The sequence below is a fragment of the Lepidothrix coronata genome, unplaced genomic scaffold (assembly GCF_001604755.1).
Source record: "Lepidothrix coronata isolate B3197 unplaced genomic scaffold, Lepidothrix_coronata-1.0 Scaffold148, whole genome shotgun sequence".
NCBI lineage: Eukaryota > Metazoa > Chordata > Aves > Passeriformes > Pipridae > Lepidothrix > Lepidothrix coronata.
The window spans coordinates 631,082-649,452 of record NW_016690328.1 but is presented as its reverse complement, the minus strand read 5'-3'; the positions used below and the strand labels follow the sequence as shown (position 1 = coordinate 649,452).

Below are 18,371 nucleotides of genomic sequence, written 5' to 3'. Positions count from 1 at the left end.
TTCCTTTCCTCTTTTCTCATCCTTCACCCATAGTGTTACCAGTGACAGATGTTTAAAATTCTAGTCTTATTTTTCCTTCTTCATCATCCCTGGTTTTTAACCAGCTTTTGGAGATTTTTGGGTTCATGCAGAGAATCATCATTATTTCAGTCACTTGCAAAGCGAATAAAATGCCACAAATTATACATCAGGGTTGTTCCTGTGGGCATGGAGCAATAGAAAAGATAAGCAAAGGAGCCTTCTGCCAGGGGCAGACTGAGTTGTTCCTAAATATTCTGAGCAATTCAGAGGGGTGGGGTATGTTCAGAGTGATGTGCACAGCTAAACTCAAACTGAGAATACAAGGCAGAGAAATTAGATTCCTGTGATGGGTGGGGAACTTGATGTCTGTAGTTATATTTCAAGCTCAGCTGATCTTCACCATCTAAAAGTCCCATTTTCCATTCATCCATCTCCCCACAGTGATGCTAAATTCCTTCAGTCCAAGGGCTAGGACACTGTTCCCTTTTGGGTTTTTTTTGGGCTCTCATTTCATTGAGCTTCTTTCTGAGCCTGTGAAGTGAGGCAACATTTCTGCCTGGTTGGTTTTTAATTGCTATTAGTTTCCAATCGATCAGATCTCCTAAATCATAATCTCGGGAGGTGCTGATGATGCTTAACATCAGTTTGTGTGTCCTTATCCTTACTGGTAACTCATGAAGGAGGATAAGATTCACCTTGCAGAGGGGTTGTGAGGAGAGCTGACCAGTCATTCCAGTTTCCACTTAGAGACTGGCTTTGTGCCATTTTGGTGGGAATAAAAACATTTCTATTATCACTGAAAAAGATTGTATGGACTCCCCACCCCTGGGAGTGTTCAAGACCAGGCTGGATGGGGCTCTGAACAACCTGGTTTGGTGGAAGGTGTCTCTGCACATGGCAGGGAGAGTTGAAACTAGATGGTCTTTAAGGTCCCTTCTAACCCAAAGCATTCTGCGATTGCATGAAAATAAAAAAATGGAAAATATGGAAATTGCAATGCCACAATGACCCTCATGTTCCTGCTGTTCCTTCTTGGTCAATGGTAGAAAGTGTTGCTGAGGTTTTTTACAAGTTTTCCAGGGTCTGTGGTTGACCCTCCAAGTTCACTGGTCTTTCTCCTAAGCAGGATGTGCAGGGAAATCTTCTTCTAGGGCTAGATTAAATCCAAGTTTGTAAGACCAAAGACATTTCCAATAAAGTACACGGGGGTCACATAACTGCATTTGCTTGCTGAAACTTTGTTCTGCTCTAAAATTTGCTGCTGACTCGCACCTTTATTACCTGAGTTATACAATATACTTCAAGATCCCCGGAATGGTAAAGACTGTAGAACAGCAATGTAGCAGGATTAGCTGTTTGCCACAGCTCCTGTCCAGGACTGCTGTGCTTTCCCTGCGGCAGGTGGGACTCAGGAAACAAATAAGAATTTCACTTGGTGCTGTTAAGAGTGAGTGGGCAGACAGGACCAGGGTCCCTCTGACTGGCATGGACCTGAAACAGCACCATTTCTGCTCAAAATAACCTGCCACAGGCAGAGACATTTTGTTTTTGCTTAAAGCAAACAGAGTTGCTAAGAAACGAATAATGCGGAGATGGAAAATCCACAAAAGGTTTGACAGTCGCCAAGCGGTGCAGGAGGGGTGGAGTGGCTTGGCAAAGGTGGCCATGCAGCTATCCCAGAAGAGCCAGAGGATTCCACGGTGCTTCCAGCAGGAAATCCATAGTTTGCTCCTTACATCTTGCCTCCACCATGCATGTTGCTGATGGGGATTGAGAAAACAGGGGTATAAGAGGGACAGGGCCCTGTGATCACAGAATCATGGAATGGTTTGGGTTGGAAGGGACCTTAAAGATCAGCTGATTCCAACCCCCTGCCAAGGGCAGGGATACCCTCCACTGTCCCAGGTTACTCCAAGTCCCATCCAACCTGTCCTTGAACACTTCCAGAGATGGGGCAGCCACAGCTTCTTTGGGCAACGTGTGTCAGGGCCTCCCCACCCTCACAGGGAAGAATTTCTTCCTATCATCTCATCTAAATCTGTGCTCTTTCAGTTTAAAAACATTCCCCCTTGTTCTATCGCTATCTGCCCGTATAAAACGTCCCTGTCCCTCCCTTTTATAAGCTCCCTTAAGGTACTGGAAGGCCACCATTGGAGCTCCCTGGAGTTTTCTCTTCTGCAGGCTGAGAACAAGCCCAGCTTCCTCAGCCTGTCTTTAAGGAGAGGTGCTCCAGCCCTCTGATATCTTCGTGGCTCTTCGTGAAGCCATGTCTGTGCCTCCACCAGTGATGGCTCCTCTTCAGATTCTGCTCATGGTGTCCCATCATGATGAGGGTCAGTGACCACGTTGGTACCATGTTGGTACCAACTTTCCCAGGGTGTGGAAACACATCCCTGTGTTTAAGTCACTGTGGAGCCTTTGGAGAGAGTGATCACCTGTGGCTACAGAGGAGGCAGCTTTTTCCCTCCACTGTGCCCCAAATTTTAGCTCCCTCAATGTCCTGTGCTGGAGAAGAGATCTGACACAACTTCCTCCCCAGATGATAAATGACAGATTCCCTGCACCCTAAAGGTGATGCTCATCATGTTCATGACTATGTGCTTGCAGTTTCTCCTTGAACGATGCTCCCAGAGCAGCGTGGATGGAAAAGGTTCCTGAAATATGAGACATTTCAGGGATTGCTGTCCCCTGCTGGGGCAGAGCGAGTGAAAAACCACACGTGATCACTACCTATAATAACTGAAGAGCCATCCCTGCTCTCCAGTGCATTGCTGTTATTGTTAGGTGTGCTCTTCAGGAAGGTGGGATTAGGAAAAAAAACCATGAAATATTAAAATAGAAGACACAAGCAAAGCAAAACTAAGGCTGAGCCAATCCGGCTAATAAAGGATGCCAGGAGTTGGTGTTAATTTGCGGCTGATTTAAAGTGCTTGGTGGGTGGAGAGAGAACAGCCCACAAGAAGCAGCTGGGCTCCTTTTCCATCCCCCAGCCCTGCTGTTGGAGCGGCATGGTGGGGGAAAGAGGAGCTCACAATCAGGCGATTCATCCCCACGCTGTCGCACTGTGCAAAGGCAGAGGAGAAGGAGGGAAGGAGGGAGAGGCAGAGAGAAAAAAACAGAGATCCAGTTCTCATGAAAATCGTTGGCAGCAAACATTGTGGCTCTGCTCATCTAACCAGGATTGACCCAGCCTATCCACGTTTACTGGCTTTTTGTGGGATCCCAAAGACAAAAAGGAGATGGATTAATGCTTCTCCTCACCTGGTTGTTCTGGTCAGGCGTGCTGAGGGATGAGGGGAGTGCTCTGATCTGCCCTAGGGGCTGGCAGGGCTCACAGTCTTCTCTCAAGGCCAAAGCTGGTGATTTATGTGCAGAGATGGGTAAGACAGAGACAAACGCCCCTGCTGACATTGCTCCGATGCAAAGGTTCACCTGAGCCAACAAAGGTGATACCTGGATTTGCTCCCCATGGGGAGATCAGAGAGTTGGGGTTGCCCAGAGAGGTTGTGGACTCCCCATCCCTGCAGGAATTCAAGACCAGGCTGGATGGGGGCCTGATTAACCCTGGACAAATGGTGGGGGGGTGGGAACAAGGTGGTCTTTAAGGTCCCTTCCAATCCAAACCATTCTATGATTTTCTGCCTCTCTCATCTCTACCACCCCTCAGCTCTTCCACACGAGAGAACACCCCCTTTGCTGTTCATGTCCATTCACTCCCTCTGGGGCTGCATCCATCCTTGTAAATAAATGAGGGATTAAATGCAGGCACGAGTGTGGTCCCGTGATCATGCAGACCATTTAATTACTTCCATGCTCCCTGGTGAAGTTTTGGCCCAAGACAGTGCCAGGACACAGTGTGGAGGCTGCTTGAGCCAAGGGACTCTCCTGCAGGTCTGCGGGATGAGGCCAGCCCCTTCCAGAGGGGAGGAGGGCTGAGGTGTGTGGCCCAAGCTGTGCCATGTCTGGTCCCAGAGCCAAGGAACAGCCCCTGCTACCCATCCTTCAGTAGTAGAGATGTAGCCCATGGAGACAGACAGTGAAAGGGCAAATTAGCATTTATTTGGCATGTGAATTTCTGTTCTTCAGGAACAAAAGGAGGGCCATCTGCTCATTGTGTCTGGCACCACGTGGGGGCTTTCATTTCCAACCAACCTGTGCTGGATTCCAGTCTGTAACTCGATTTGGAGATGCCTCAGGCTGTCCAGGTATTGCCCTGGGAGACTGAGGACTTCCACTGTGCCCCTCTGTGCTGGGTCATCCTGCCCTCTGGGCAAAAAAGGCAGTGATCCTCATCTCCTGGCACCTTCCTAGAAGGGCTGCTCATCTCTCCTGCATTTCCTGGCTTACTGAGGCAGGTTCCTGGGATGCACAGGTTTGTCATTGCAGAGATATTCAGGAACACCTGGCTCTGTCCATGCTGCTACCTTAAGGTGAGCTTTCCTTAAACAGTACTGGGCTGGAAGCAGGAGGATGAGGCTCAGAATCTTTCTCTGGAGGAAACTGGAAGCAGAAGAATTGTGGGCACATGGCTTTGTAGCTAAATTCCCCTCCAAAGTCTTGGGTCTTGGGTAGTAACCTAAATCTAAGCCGTGTTGTCTGCAGACCTCCAGTTCCCCTCCAGCTCTTCATTCCAGTGCTGTCTGCTTGTCCTTCCAGCCAGAAGTAAACACTCAAACAACTGAAGGAGCCTGTGAAAATCACAGGTTCTGCTGTCAACTCTGTGATGAAGCATCAGCAGAGCCCTTCTCAGAATAAATATAAACCATTCTCCTTCAGTCCTTCATCTTCATCAAGGCTGCACACAGACAGCTAACTAACCCCAGCCCCAAACCAGCACACTCTCAGTGCTGCACAAATCACTCCATAATGTCCTCCATCATTTCCTGTGATTGAACAAATCCAAAGAAAGTGAGAGGAGAGGAGTGCTTTGCCTTCCCATAACCCCCCTGCTTGCCCCTCACCACTAAGCCATCCTCCCTCCCATGTCACATTGCTCAAGGGTTCCTGGAGAGAGGACTGAAAAGGGGAAAATCATACTTCTGTCTCCTTTATGCAAATCCTGAACTGCTTGTCATGAGACTGATGGATGAGATGCAAGGAATAATCTAGCTTGTTAGAGCCTGTGCTGTGATTGCATCCCTCTGCCAGCCTCTCTGCACTCCAGCATCCTAGGATTTATCACAGGGGAGCCTAGAAGGCAGTTTCTGCCCTGAGGTGTCTGCAAGGAAAAGAAGGATCTCCAAGGACCTTTTGCTGTTCATCATGTTTAGCTCAGGCACAGCAGTACATGGATGTGGACATGACACTCCAGAAAAACCGAAGTCAGGGCAGATAAACATCCATCCCAAGGACTGCTCTTCCAAGCAGGACAGTGGCTCCATGCAGGATACAGCAGAGTGAAGAGGAGGACATGGATCAGGCCAACCCATTTTGGTTGGGAGGTTTAGCAGTGTGGATGTGACGTGTGACACTCCGTTTAGTTTCATGGACATGGTTTGTTTGGCAGTGTGGACACACATCTTGTGGCTTTGGGGTGGTGACTGATATCCCTGTACCTCTCCATAGTAAATGCAAGAATGGTTATTGAGGGAAGGAAAAAGATCATGGAATCATAGAATCATAGGATGGACTGGTTTGGAAGGGATCTTTAAAGGTCATCTACTCCACTCCCCTGCTTCCATGGGCAGGGACATAGCAGGGCTTGGTTTGAAAGGGACCATCAAGATCATGTTCCAACTTCCTTGCCAGGGGCAGGGACATCTTCCATCAGACCAGGTTGCTCAAATTCCATCCAACCTGGCCTTGAACATTTCTGAGGATGGGGCAGTCACAACTTCTCTGGGAAACCTGTTCCAGTGTCTCACCACACTCATAAAAAATGTCTTCCTCATATCCAGCCTTTACCCACCCTCCTCCAGTTTAAAACCATCTCCCCCTGTTGTGTCACTACAGCCCTTGGTGAACAGCCTCTCTCTTTCTTCCATGGTCTGTGTATATATTGAAAGGCTGCAATAAGGTCTCCCTGGAGCCTTCTCCTCTCCAGGCTGAACATCCCCAGCTCTCTCAGCCTGCCCCACAGCAGAGGTGCTCCAGCCCTCTGATCACATTCCTGGCCCTCCTCTGGATCCACTCCAACAGGTCCGTGTCTTTCTTGTGCTGGGTGCCCCAGAGCTGGGTGCAGTGCTCCAGCACTGAGGTCTCTCCAAAGAGCAGAGGGGCAGAGGGGCAGAATCACCTTCCTCAACCTTCTGGCCACTCTTCTTTTGAGGCATCCCAGGTTATGGTTGGTTTCCTGGGCTAGTGGCAGATGTCCCTGTCTGTGGCAGAGGCTTGGAACGAGCTAATCTTTAAGGTCCCTCATCCATCAGTATCCTCAAGCCCTTCTGTTCAGGGCTGCTCTTCCTCCATCATCCTCCAGTCTATATACTGACATTGGGGATTATCCTGACCCAGGGCCATCCAAGACCATCTGGATGAACAGTGAAAGGCCAAAGGAAAGGCAAAGAAGAAGATACACTCCGAGACTCTAAGTTGCATACAAACCATCATTCCCTACAGCAATGGATTGGCTTGTCCTCCACAGATTCCCTAATCCATTTTGTCACTCTTTTAGACCTTTAGTCTCCACAGCATCCTGTGGCAACGAGGTCCCCAATTGAATTATGAGCTGTGTGAAAAACTACTTCCTTTTGCTTGTGTTCAGTCTTTGGGGTCAGCAGGGATGGCTCTCTGCGTCATGAGGCTTAATTCACTGCTGCTCCCCATGTCCCTCTAGGGCCTTGGAGACAAGGTGCCGCAGAAATGCACATATTTATCATTCTTTTGCCTTTTTTTTTTTGAAGGCTTCTGCTGCTTCAAGGTCATGGCTGGATCTGAATCCATGGGAACTCGGGGCTTTAAAAGGGATTTTCTACATCTGTTTCTCTCCACCTTTAGGGGCTGTGCTCAACTTGGCAGAAAGGTTCTACACTCTGCTCAAGCTCAGATATTTCTCCCCTCCCCATGACACTGGGAAGTTCCATTTGCCCACACTAGTGTGGTATCAGAAGACTCCAAAGTCCCTCATTTCAAACTGTGTAGTAGGAGATGGAACCTCTCCCATAACTAGAGCAGTCCTGAAGTTCAAGTTCTCTTGTGCTCCTCACTCCACGGACAGTGAAAGTAAGTCCAGAGATGGTCACAGTTCCAAAAGGACCTATATTTTAAGTGTCTTTTGTAGCCACAGCCTGAATTTCCATCCTCCTGCTGCTGGAAAATTGCAAATCTGAGCAATGGTATCTTATGGTCCTTCTGTGTGCAATTTAATGACGTCCTCACTGGGCACTGGGAACTGAAAGCCTAAAATTATGAGCTGAATTCCTGTTGTCAGAAGGGAAAATGTTCCCAATCCAGTTTTAACTTTGCTGAGATGGCAGCATTCAAAAACAGCACGGTGCACCTTCAGGGTTGCTGGAAAATTGGACCCTGATGTATTTTTACCTTCTTTTCCCAGCTGCTGCCTAGGAAATCTATTCCCCCCATTGGAGTAGCATCAACATTGTTTGTCTGATGGGGAAACTGAGGCACAGCCATTGAGGGAGAGCACAAAGCCATGGAAGGAGTCAGAAGAAGAACATTAAATCTTCCACAATAAATCTTCCATACAAGCTTATCCAAGCTTCTGGTTGAGGCCTTCTCCCTGCTGCTGGTCATGCCCAGCCACGTGAGGAGCTGGAGAGAAGGAAAGTGGAAATCAACTTTCCTGGTGCTGGGAGAAGCACTAGGATTTGAGCTTGTGCAGATCCTACTCTGGAGCAAAACCAGATGTTCATCCTCTTTTCTTTCCCTTGGGCAGCCCAGCTTCAAGCTGCCATGGGGCAGGCAAAGTGCCAAACCCAGTTGTTGTTTCATCCCAGGGGTCTGGACAGGTGGGACAGGAGCAGAGTTCCAGGTGTCTTGGCCAAAGCACCTGGTTTTCCTTTATCCTTTGCAGCCATCTCTGTACCAGTGACTCCAGAAAGCCAGGACACAGAATCAGAGGAACAACTTGGGTTGGCAGGGACCTTAAAGATTAGCTCGTTCCAAGCCTCTGCCACAGACAGGGACATCTGCCACTATCCCAGGTTGCTCCAAGCCCTGTCCAACCTGGCCTTGGACACTTCCAGGGATGAGGCAGCCACAGCTTCTCTGGGCAACCTGTACCAGGGCCTCACCACCCTCGCAGGGAAGAATTTCTTCCTAAAACAAGGCCTGAAACACTGTCCCCTCACTGCCTACACATCTCAGGACACTTCCTGGTGAGGTTTTGGCCCCAGACAACAATCACAACCCCAGGCCATGCCAGGGCACAGCTCAGGAGGGAGCAATAAACACTGTGAAAGGCTGTTCTGCTTTGGGGATATGCAATTTAGCCACAGGGAACATGAGATATGTCAAAGGTCTTGTCCTCAGAGGCCAAAAATTGAGTCCTGCTGTGTGTGATTTATGTGGGAGGCACAAGTGAACCTCAGGACGTGCACTGAGCTCTGCCTTGTGCTTGTGCAACCCTGGGAATCACAAAGTCTAGTTTTGGCTTTGCCAACCATCTCTCTGCCTGTGCAAGCCTCAGCTTCAGCAGGGACACGCAGCCCCTCCCTAAATATCCCCTGGCCCCAGGGGGCCCCCACTTAGCTCCCCAGCTAATGCCAGTGCTTTTAACCTCCAGCTGAATTCCCAATCAATTGCATCCCAGTCCCCAGCTCAAATGGAAGTGGTCCTGCCTGGTTTGTGCCACTCATTGGGATGACCTTGCCCTCAAAGGCCCTCTTGTGTAACCCTCACAGGCAGGAGCAGGGTGGGAATGAAGGGAAAGAAACCCCAAAGGGCTGGCTGTGAGCACTAACAGGCAGGATAATAAGGCAACAGGAAAAATGGAATTTTTCTAGGATTTGCTGGTATATTTTTCCAGGATTTTTTCTGGCAATATGTGTTGCTCTTCCGGTGGTACCACTGATGGGGATGGATGGGAATGTGGGCAGGCAGAGGATATGGGTGATGCTGGCATGGGGGGAAAGCTGATCCTACCAGGATCAGAAGGATTGTGAGGCTGAGGAAATGCCTGGGAACAGTGTGGAGCAATGACCAGCCTGAACTCACAGCAGCCTGTGCTGCAATCCCACAGTTCACTGGGATTTAAACCTTTTTTCTTTAAACTGAGGGAGAATGAGGCAGAGAAAGATGTAACATTGTGACCTCCATCAACAGCCTTCTGCCAGCAACTCTATCAGCCCCTTGACTCCAACCCATCCCAATGTCATTCAGTCCTTGTGAAACTCCCAATCCTGGTAATCCTCTCAACAGGCCATGGAAAAAAACCCCACTGCACTGGTGCAGGGGGAAGCTGAGGATAAACACAGCTGCAGATCAGGGTGAAGTGGTACTTAAAATACACCAAGTGCTGGACCCAGCAGAAGGTGCTGCAGAGCCCCGAGCCCCCTTCCCTTGGGCAGCCACATCTGGGAGCAGATGCAGCACACCTGGCCCTCCTTGTCTGCCAGGCTTTTCTCTCCAGAGGTTTTACTGGATCCTAGATTTTCAGGTCCAATCTTTGTGCTCAGCTGTCTCCTGATCCCAACTCACTGGAAAAATCACCCAGAGCCAGGGGCTAAGCCTGACCTGCTAAAACCTGGGAGTTTAACTTTGAGCCCATCTACCATTAACATGATCTGGAGCAGAGGCCTTGGTCTTTAAGTTAATCTCATTTTGGGATGAAATCCCAGTTGGTTGGACATGAATTGCCATCTCCAGCACTTTACTGGAGCTTTTCAGATCACAGAGAGCTAGAGAAAAGCAGAGGATACTTCTTCCATCCATCTTTTCAGGTGGGAAAACTGAAGCATGGATTGGCAGAGATGCTTAACGCAGCGTGTGCACAAATCCAGAACTCAAATCTGGCCTCTGGCTCCCCATGATGGTATCTCCCTTCTGGCCAGTGTTGAAGGAGATCACAAATGGGATGGTTTGGAGTTTCCTCATGGGGCATTCCAGTATGATCCATTTCTAGATATCACCTCTCAGCCTTTTCCCCAAATCCCCCCTTCCAGCCTTTGAAAATTGCAATAGGACTGGGAATCTGCCCCCTAACTCAATCCTCATCACAGAATCAAATATTTCCCACCCTGTTCATGCTGTTCCTGTAGGCTGTTACACATCTGCTGTACTCTACCCCTAAAGCAGATGCTATTCCAGCTTGGAGTTGATCGAAACTGGGGATGAAGGGTGCTGCTGTGTATAGATAATTTATTAACAGAGCAGGCAGGTGAGATTCAGGCTTTCTCTGCATTTATGAGACTCAGACAGAGCAGAGGGCAGCACATCAGACTCTACAGCGGAGCAGCAAATATGCCAGGATGTGAGAATGAATCATAGACTAACAGAATTTTTTTGGGTTGGAAGGGACCTTAAAGACCATCCAGCTCCACATCACGTGCCATGGGCAGGGACACCACGCAGGTCTGAGCCCTTCTCGACTCCTCTGCGTGTTGTCAGTTCACAGATGCCACCGTGTTTTTCCAGGCATTTCCACTCTTTTTTCCCTCACAGAAAGAAAATTTCCAAGCTGTTGCAGCATTTTTTTTTCCCCTTTTAGCAGTTCCCTGTGAATAAGGACAGAGCAAACACTCCTTTCCTGTGTTTTCTCAGGGTGGCAGAGGAACGAGCCTTTCGGGGCCAGGCGGTTTTCTGCCTCTGGCAAAAGGGATATTTTGTTTGATACCTGGGGACCTTCTTACAGGGAAATGGGAAGACCCAGGAAAGGAGGATTAGCTTGATGAGAGTGGTTTTCACCCTGCTGGGATGTCAGCCATGTAGCAAGGTCAGGAAAAGGAAAAGCAAGCAAATCTTGGACGGTGGCACATCCAGAGCCAGTGGACAGAGTAAGGGGAGTTGGGACACGGCTGAGACAGAGGGAACAGATAAAAGAGAGGGTGTTGGGAATGGTCCCACAGGCATCAGTAGGAAAGGATGTCCTTTCTGCAGTCATTTTGATCTTTTTCCCTCCTTTTTTTTTTTTTTTTTTTCCCATGGAATGGTTGTGTGTGTTTGTGTGTATGTCTAAGAGTGCCCTCCATTGGCCACATCCAGGCTGCTGCTCCAAGGAGCACGACCGAGGGAGGTGGTGGATGCTCAGCCGGGGTCATTGCCCTTCCCGTGTGGGAGGAATGTGTGTGATGCCCAGACTCTGCAGAGCAGGGCACAGACAGGGCATATTCCAGCACTGCCGGGAGCCCCTGGGCTCCTCTTGCTCGACCAGAGCTGAAATCCCTGTTCTGGGCACAGCTGGACACAGCAGTTTGGAGGGGTCCATCTGGAAGATCTTGGTGGGACAGGGTGAACTGGCATCTGGGACAATTCAGGCAGAGGGTGAAAGCAGTTTTAGGCAAGATCAGGGCACACCCTGTTCCCTGCTCACACATTCCATGCTGCCTGAATCCCCAGGATGGGTGTGGGGTGTGCAAGTTCTGCAAAATTGTGCAGAATTCAAGCAGAGTGGTGGAAAACTCCAGCTTCAGGCCTGGATCTTCTTGATTTATCATTACTGCGGGAAGATGATGTCCACTATCAAACAGCTTACCGTGGTGGTCTTAGGACGAAGGTTGGACTTGATGATCCCAGAGGTTTTTTCCAACCTTAATGATTCCATGGCTTGCAGGCTCCAAAATTCACTGGCACCAGTGCAAACTGGATGCCTAAACCCCTTGGAGAGAGCAGGTGCCAGGTGTAACCTCGAATTTTCTCCTTGCCTGGTTTTGATTTAGGCTGTGAGGGTCTGTCTCAGGTTGTGTTTTTGATCCAAGTCTGCTCCAGTGGGTGCCACAGTGGGATGGGAAATGCTCAGCAAGGAGGCAGAAAAAGTTATCAGGGCTTTGTGAAGGTGCAGGAGCTGTGCTGGGGGTTCACAGCTCTTCATAATCCCCTTCTCTGTCACCTCTAACACCTGCTAGAGGAAACCAAGGCAGAAGGACCATTTGGACCTAAGTTCTTTCTGTAAGTTGTTTGGGATGAAAAGCTGCCTCTGCCAGGGTCACACACACAAAGACAATGATATTTTTGTCCTTTGGTTTGTCCTTGAGAAATGCAGACAAGGGACAGCCCAAGGTCACCTGCTGCCCCCAAGCTTTACTCTGCCAGACACATCCACCAAGCACAGGACTGGAAGGAAAGGGAAAGAGAGGTGGCATTTACTCCAAGTTGGAGCCAAAGGATGGGACAAAATTCCAGAAATAGCCAGGCTACTTAGACATTCTCTGTGACAACAGCCATGGGAATATGGACAAATTTGACTCTGTGCCATAGGAACGTGAACTCCAACACTGGAATAATCTGTTTTTTCATGCATTTAATATCACTTCTGCAGGCTGTAGCCTATGGTTATATGTCCCTCTTGGGAATTTTTTTTTTTTTTTTGGATTGAAATGCAGAAGATGGATCTCTGCTGAAATGCAGCAGCCACTCAGCTGCCCATTGCACCTTCCCTCCCTGACAGGTCCAACACCTGCTGAGCCAAAGATCCGGGTGTGGAGGGGGTTTTGCCTCTCCACTCGTGCTCTGAGTAAAGATTCCTGCTTCAGCAAGGATTTTAGCTGGAGGAGAAAAACAATATGTTTATGTTCCTTGTGGTGAAACCTTCCAGGTGGGGCTGCACTGAGGGGAGATCAATTCTGAGGTCAAACACCCGTAACACGGCGTCCCATTAACGGGTCGGCTCAGTTAAAGTGTGTTGGCTTTTATGGTGCTTTTCCCAGGGAGGGGCAGTGAGGGGGGAGGTGTTCTGTGCTCACCACACCCTCACACAGGAGCACGTTTGTGGTCAGTAAGAAAAACTGAGCTTGGGGAGGGCAGGAGCCTTGGGCTGAATCCCAGGTGCTGGCGTTGCCAATAGGGTCTGGATTTCAGAGCCAAGCCTTTCTCCTGATGATCTTGTTGCTATGGAGGCACTGCTGGCTCCTGCTTCCAACTGGGAAAGGCAGGTTTCTTCACTGACTGGACCAGAGGTTAAGGTGACAAGAAAGATGGAGGTACTGTTTACAAGAGCATGTAGTGAGAGGACTGGGGGAAATGGCTTCAAACTCACAGAGGGCAGGTTGATGTTTGATGCTGGGGAGAAATTCTTCCCTGTGAGGGTGGGGAGGCACTGGAACAGTTTTCCCAGAGAAGCTGTGGCTGCCTCATCCCTGGAAGTGTTCAAGGCCAGGTTGGACAGGGCTTGGAGCAACCTGGGCTACTGGAAGGTGTCCCATGGCAGGGGGATGAAACAAAATGATCTTTCAGGTCCCTTCCAACCCAAACCATTCTATCATTCTATGATCCTTGTATGTCCCTTCTAACTCAGGATATTCTGTGATTCCATGATCCCTACCTGGCTCAGCAGTGAGAGGTTTGTACAGATTTTGGCTTTGCAAGGGCTTGGAGCAGCATGAGCTGCTGCTGCACTGCCCTAAAGAGAGGCAGAGGACAAACAGTGGCCCCTTTCAGTCTCAGACAGAGCAAGAGCCTTTCACTTCCCAAATATGATATTTAAAGCATTCACAGCCATTTTTAGGCAACTCCTCCTGCTAACCAGGATGGCCTCTGGAAATTTGTAGGATGTGTAGTTGATGCCTGTTGTTTTCACTGCAAGCAAGACCAGCTTTTCATCCACTTTTCATCCCTGAAATCTGGCCCTGGAGGCAGGCAGGAGTCTGGCAAGGGGAGATTTGCACTGTGGAGCTTTGTAGGCTGCAAACCAGTCAGGAGTGGGGATCTGACTTGTAAAAAATTTAAGTGCAAATGCATTTGGACTCCATGCTGATTAGTGTCAGGTCTAACACACACTCAGGAATCTGCTGGCAGGGGCTGCAGTGATTTGAAGCTGGGATGAAACAGTTTGCAAATAGCAGATCTGACTTTCGAGTTACCTAACCCTTTCCTTCCCAAAATAAAAGCACTTTTTTGAAGACGAGGGGAGATACAGAGACAAATCTTTGATACAGAGCGAGGAGAGAAACCAAGGGGTGAACACGGCAATGCATTTGGCTTCTTATCTCTTCCTAGATGCACAAGATGGTCTGTGGGCTTCTCATTTCTTATTTTTCAGTCACTCCTGGGACTGGATTTAGCTCTGCCTGAGTTGTAGATTTGCTGGAAATTTGTATGGCTGCTGTGAAAGCTTCCTCTGTTTGCAGTCTGGGAAGGCAGAGCCTGGTGTGGGGTGGGAGATGGCAGGACTGGGGAAGGGTGGTGTGGACACTGTGGGGCTGTGAGGTGGATCAAGGTGTGTTTTCCTTCCTCCCTTGGTGCAGGTTCCCCTCTCCACAGGCTTTCACCCTAATTCCTTCCTGGCAGTGCCACCACGGTCCCTGATCATGGAGAAACAAATCCCAGATGATCTGAATTATTTTGGGGTTGCAGCCCAGGACAGTGTTTTTATCTCAGGAGTGGGGGTGTTTGCTCTCAGGCTTCAATGCAGAGCCCCTGAGCACGTGCGTTTCCCTGACCTGTGGAGCAGGGAGCATCCTGAAACCATGGCAGTTGTCTGACTTGGCAGGGAAAACCTTCCTCCCAGAGGTCCCATTTATCTGTTTGAAATTGGGCAGCAGGTCTGTTTTGGAGGCAGCAAGTGCTGCAGGGTCAGGGCAAGCATCACCCAAAGGGGAAACTTCTGATTTTCTCTACCTGAGGTGAGCCAAGAGGGCAGGAAAGCAAAAATCTGAGAAGGTAGGAAGGAAAAGGTACCATGGCTGCGTGTCCAGCAGTGGGGGAAGTCCTGCCCCACACACTGAGGATCTGCCCCTCCTGCCTGTCAATCCCGAAGCTTTTAACAGGCCCCCTCCCCAAACTTGGGGGTGGTCACTGCATGGGGAGGGGGTACAAAATGAGGACAGTCCTGCTTCTTTCTTCAGTACCCTTCTTTCTTCTCTCCTGGAAAGAGGGGAGATGGAGGGAAGGGGGCGCTGGAGAGTTTTCTTGTGGGGTAAGAAAGAATGAGACTTACAGAGGATGGAGGAGCCTCTTTCTCATGAAGGGGGGCACAGGGATCTGGGCAGTTGAGTTAAAAGGGGATCTTGGCTACAAAGGGTTGCAGGGATTGAGTCTCCAGGTGATTGTAGGATGGATTTTACTTTTGCTCCAGGGATTTAGGGACTGAAGGAGGTCCCAGGGCTGGCAGGGAAGACTTTCACTCTCTGCAGATGCTCCAAGCCTGAGTACAGTACCACAGGCTTTGGGGTGTCCTGCACGCAGAGGTGAAAGGTGAGGCATCTGCCTGATGTGGGAAGACCTAAAATCTGCCTCTATTGCCCTTTTTTCCTTTTACTGGGTGTACAGCTCCTTCCAGCCTCCTGTCTGGCCTCAGGGTTAGAGCAGGGCTGGGTTACCAAACAACAACTCTCTTCCCTGCACTGGTTTGGTGGAAAGGAGAGAGAAAAGGTAATAGAAAAAGAAGCTAAAAAGCAAGTGCTGGAGAGAGGAAGGGAGGAGGCAGAGCCCAGCTTCCCTTGCTGAGCCCACCCTCCCCAGGTGCAGCTTGAAGTCTGCCTTAAACTGGCTCCTCTTGGGATGGAGAGGGCTGGAAACTCCCTAAACCAGAGATCAATGCTGTTTTATTTGGGGGGGGATGGTTAAAATTCACTGCAAAGGCTCTGCTTGGCTCAGCAGAGGGATCTGCACGGGCAGAGGGCACCGGGAAAGCAGGGCACAGGTATGTTTATCCCCGGCACTAGTCACTGTTGCCCCCCCCGCCCCGGGGGTTGGGACATCTCAGAGATGGGGACACCCCCAAACTTAGCATGGGAATGGTGATGTGGGACTGCACCTTCGCCCAGTGAGATGTGCTGGGACTGGGGATGCTGCGTGGATTCTCAGCCTTGTGAAGGGTTAATAAAAACGACAACAACAAACCACCACCAAAAACCCCAAATACCAAATCTCTTCTTTTTCTCTCCTCTCCTCCTTCCCTTCCCTGTTTTGTTTTTTTTCCAGGTGTTCTTTATGGCCACAGGAGGGAGCTCAAATCCAGATATGGGAGGATTGGCTTGATTTCAGATCCAGAGCCTCTTAAACTCGCGCTTTTCCTATAAGCTGGTCCCTGTTATGTCCAGGATCTGGCGCCTGCTTGACATTTACTTTGAGTTCCAGAGGACCAGAGACCTAGGATGAGGAGCATTGGATCTGCCCTGAACCTGCTTTTGGTATCTCCACTCTACTTTGTGTGGACCGTGGTCGCTCTGGACCTGGCACAAACTCCCTGCACCACTTTGGTCCAAGGGAAATTCTTTGGGTATTTCTCCTCCTTCGCCGTCTTCCCGTTGAACTCCTCCCTCTGCTCTTGGATTATCCAGAACCCCGACCCCCGCAGGTACACTTTGTACATGAAGATCCTCAAGCCCGCCGGCGTATGTGACCACCAGCACATCCGCACCTACCAGTTCGACTCCTTCCTGGAGTCCACCCGCACCTACCTGGGCATGGAGAGCTTTGACGATGTGTTGAAGCTCTGTGATGGCTCCACACGCTTTGCCTTCCTCCAGTCCAACAAGCAGTTCCTGCAGATGAAGCAGACGGCCCCTCCAGGGGTGGACACCTGGCCCATGAGGTGGAAGCCCACCAAAGCTCAGGAGAGGGACTTCTCGGTGGAATACCTGGTGGTGGGCAACAGGAACCCCAGCAAAGCCGCCTGCCAGATGCTCTGCAAGTGGCTGGACGCCTGCCTGGCCATCAGCAGCAGCTCCCACCCCTGTGGCATCATGCAGACCCCGTGCTCCTGCTCGGGAGGGGAGGTCCTGGATCAGGCCAGCGAGGTCCTGGGGTTCACCAGGAAGAAGGAGGATTGCTATAAGGATGGGATTTACTTGGAGAACTGCGTGAGCAGCCCTAAGGACACCAATGGAGCGGAGTTCCTGGGTGAGTGGAGGGTAGCCGGGGGTGTTGGGGAGGGACGGATGGTTGGGCTCTGCTCTCATGGGTCTCACACTGTCCCCATCACCTCTGTGTCTGTATCTGTGGATGCCTGGCATGAAAACCTAATTTCCTAATTGACAGGCAGGTCAGGTAACCCTCTTTAGGACCCTGAGACTGAAATTACAAAACAGCTTCCCCTAAACATACCCCAGATCATTTCATTCATTCCCGGGGCTCGTGCGTTGCTTGTTTTACTCCTGCAGCCTCTGAGCTTCTCACCTGAGGGTGAGTAGTTTTCCAATGTAATTACAGATGTCCTAGAAAAGGCAGGATCCAAGCTCCCTCCCGAGGCAGGCTGCACTCAGCAGCCCCATCAACCCATTTTAATTCCTAGGGAAAACTTAATACTTGGGTCTGGTTCAAGGGAATGGCAACAGAAGGTACACTCGTTTTGTTCCCAGCTTCATTTTCCTTCTGGAGGCTTTCAGAAAGAAAACTCATCACAATGCTTCCGTGGGGTTACTTGGTGCCTTTGCTGGGGCTCATTCCTGGGATATTTCATTAGTGTTCCATCAGTGATCTTGAGTATGGTATGGGCTGGAAAGGGGGAGGTGGAAGAGGCATGACAAAAAAGGGCTGTAAATAAAGGTGGGGTGATCCTGAAGTCTGATCTAGGCATTGATCTGGGGAGGGAAATGCTCCTTTCAGACCTCTGACACAGCCATAAAAAAGCAGAAGAGATTCAGGGGGGCCAAAAGCAAAGCTTTTTGCTCAGTACCTGTGTCAGATCTGCCTAGATGTGTTTGTTCTCAGCTCCCACCCCACCTGCCAGCACACAGGTTATGTAAAGGAGAGGTGTGATGCTAAATAGGAATTCGGATGGCAGGGAATGGAGCCTCCAACTCAGCAAGGTTCAAGCCCTCATCTGGCCCTCACCCCAAGGTCTCATCTCTTTCAGGTGCTGGACTGAAACGCCCTCTGCCACCAGCAGAAAGTTGGCATCTGCCCGGGTCTGGAATTCGGGGCTTTTGCCTGACTTTCGCAGCAGCCCCTGTTTAGGGTGGAATTTCTCAGGGTTGAGGGGAAGAGGCTAAATTTGCTTTGCAGCAGGAAGGAGGTGGCCAGGCATAGGTCCAAGCCGTGCAGTGTGATTCTCCTGCAGAACTGCAGCCTGGCGTTAGCAGAGAGATTAGTGTGTGATCAGGTACTTGTGCTTCCGTCAGGGTGTTCTGGGGGAGGTTTTGTTTCTCACTGATCTGTGAATCAATACATGGAGGCAAACGGCCGAGCCATAAATCCTGCAAATTAGTTCTTCAGCCCTGCCTCCCTCCCCTGCTCGGCTCTCCAGATTTTGGGGTGTTGTTTTTTTTTTTTTTTTTGTTTCCTTTCACGATGCCCTTTTCTCCTGTGTGGGCAGCCCGTTAGGAGCAGAACCTCTGCTTCCTCCTCTGAGTGAT

At 49.9% G+C, this 18,371-nt stretch overlaps 1 protein-coding gene across 11 annotated transcripts in view; it reads left to right on the top strand.

Moving 5' to 3' along the window:
- Window positions 1–18,371, top strand: part of ADGRB1 (adhesion G protein-coupled receptor B1) — a 291,927-nt gene that overhangs the window by 65,075 nt on the left and 208,481 nt on the right. For all 11 annotated transcript variants that reach the window (XM_017828467.1, XM_017828471.1, XM_017828470.1 and 8 more), the window contains one exon: window positions 15,997–16,917. In XM_017828467.1, coding sequence (XP_017683956.1) covers window positions 16,170–16,917 — 748 coding nt within the window. In that variant the 5' untranslated portion in view covers window positions 15,997–16,169. The remainder of the gene's footprint in view (window positions 1–15,996; window positions 16,918–18,371) is intronic.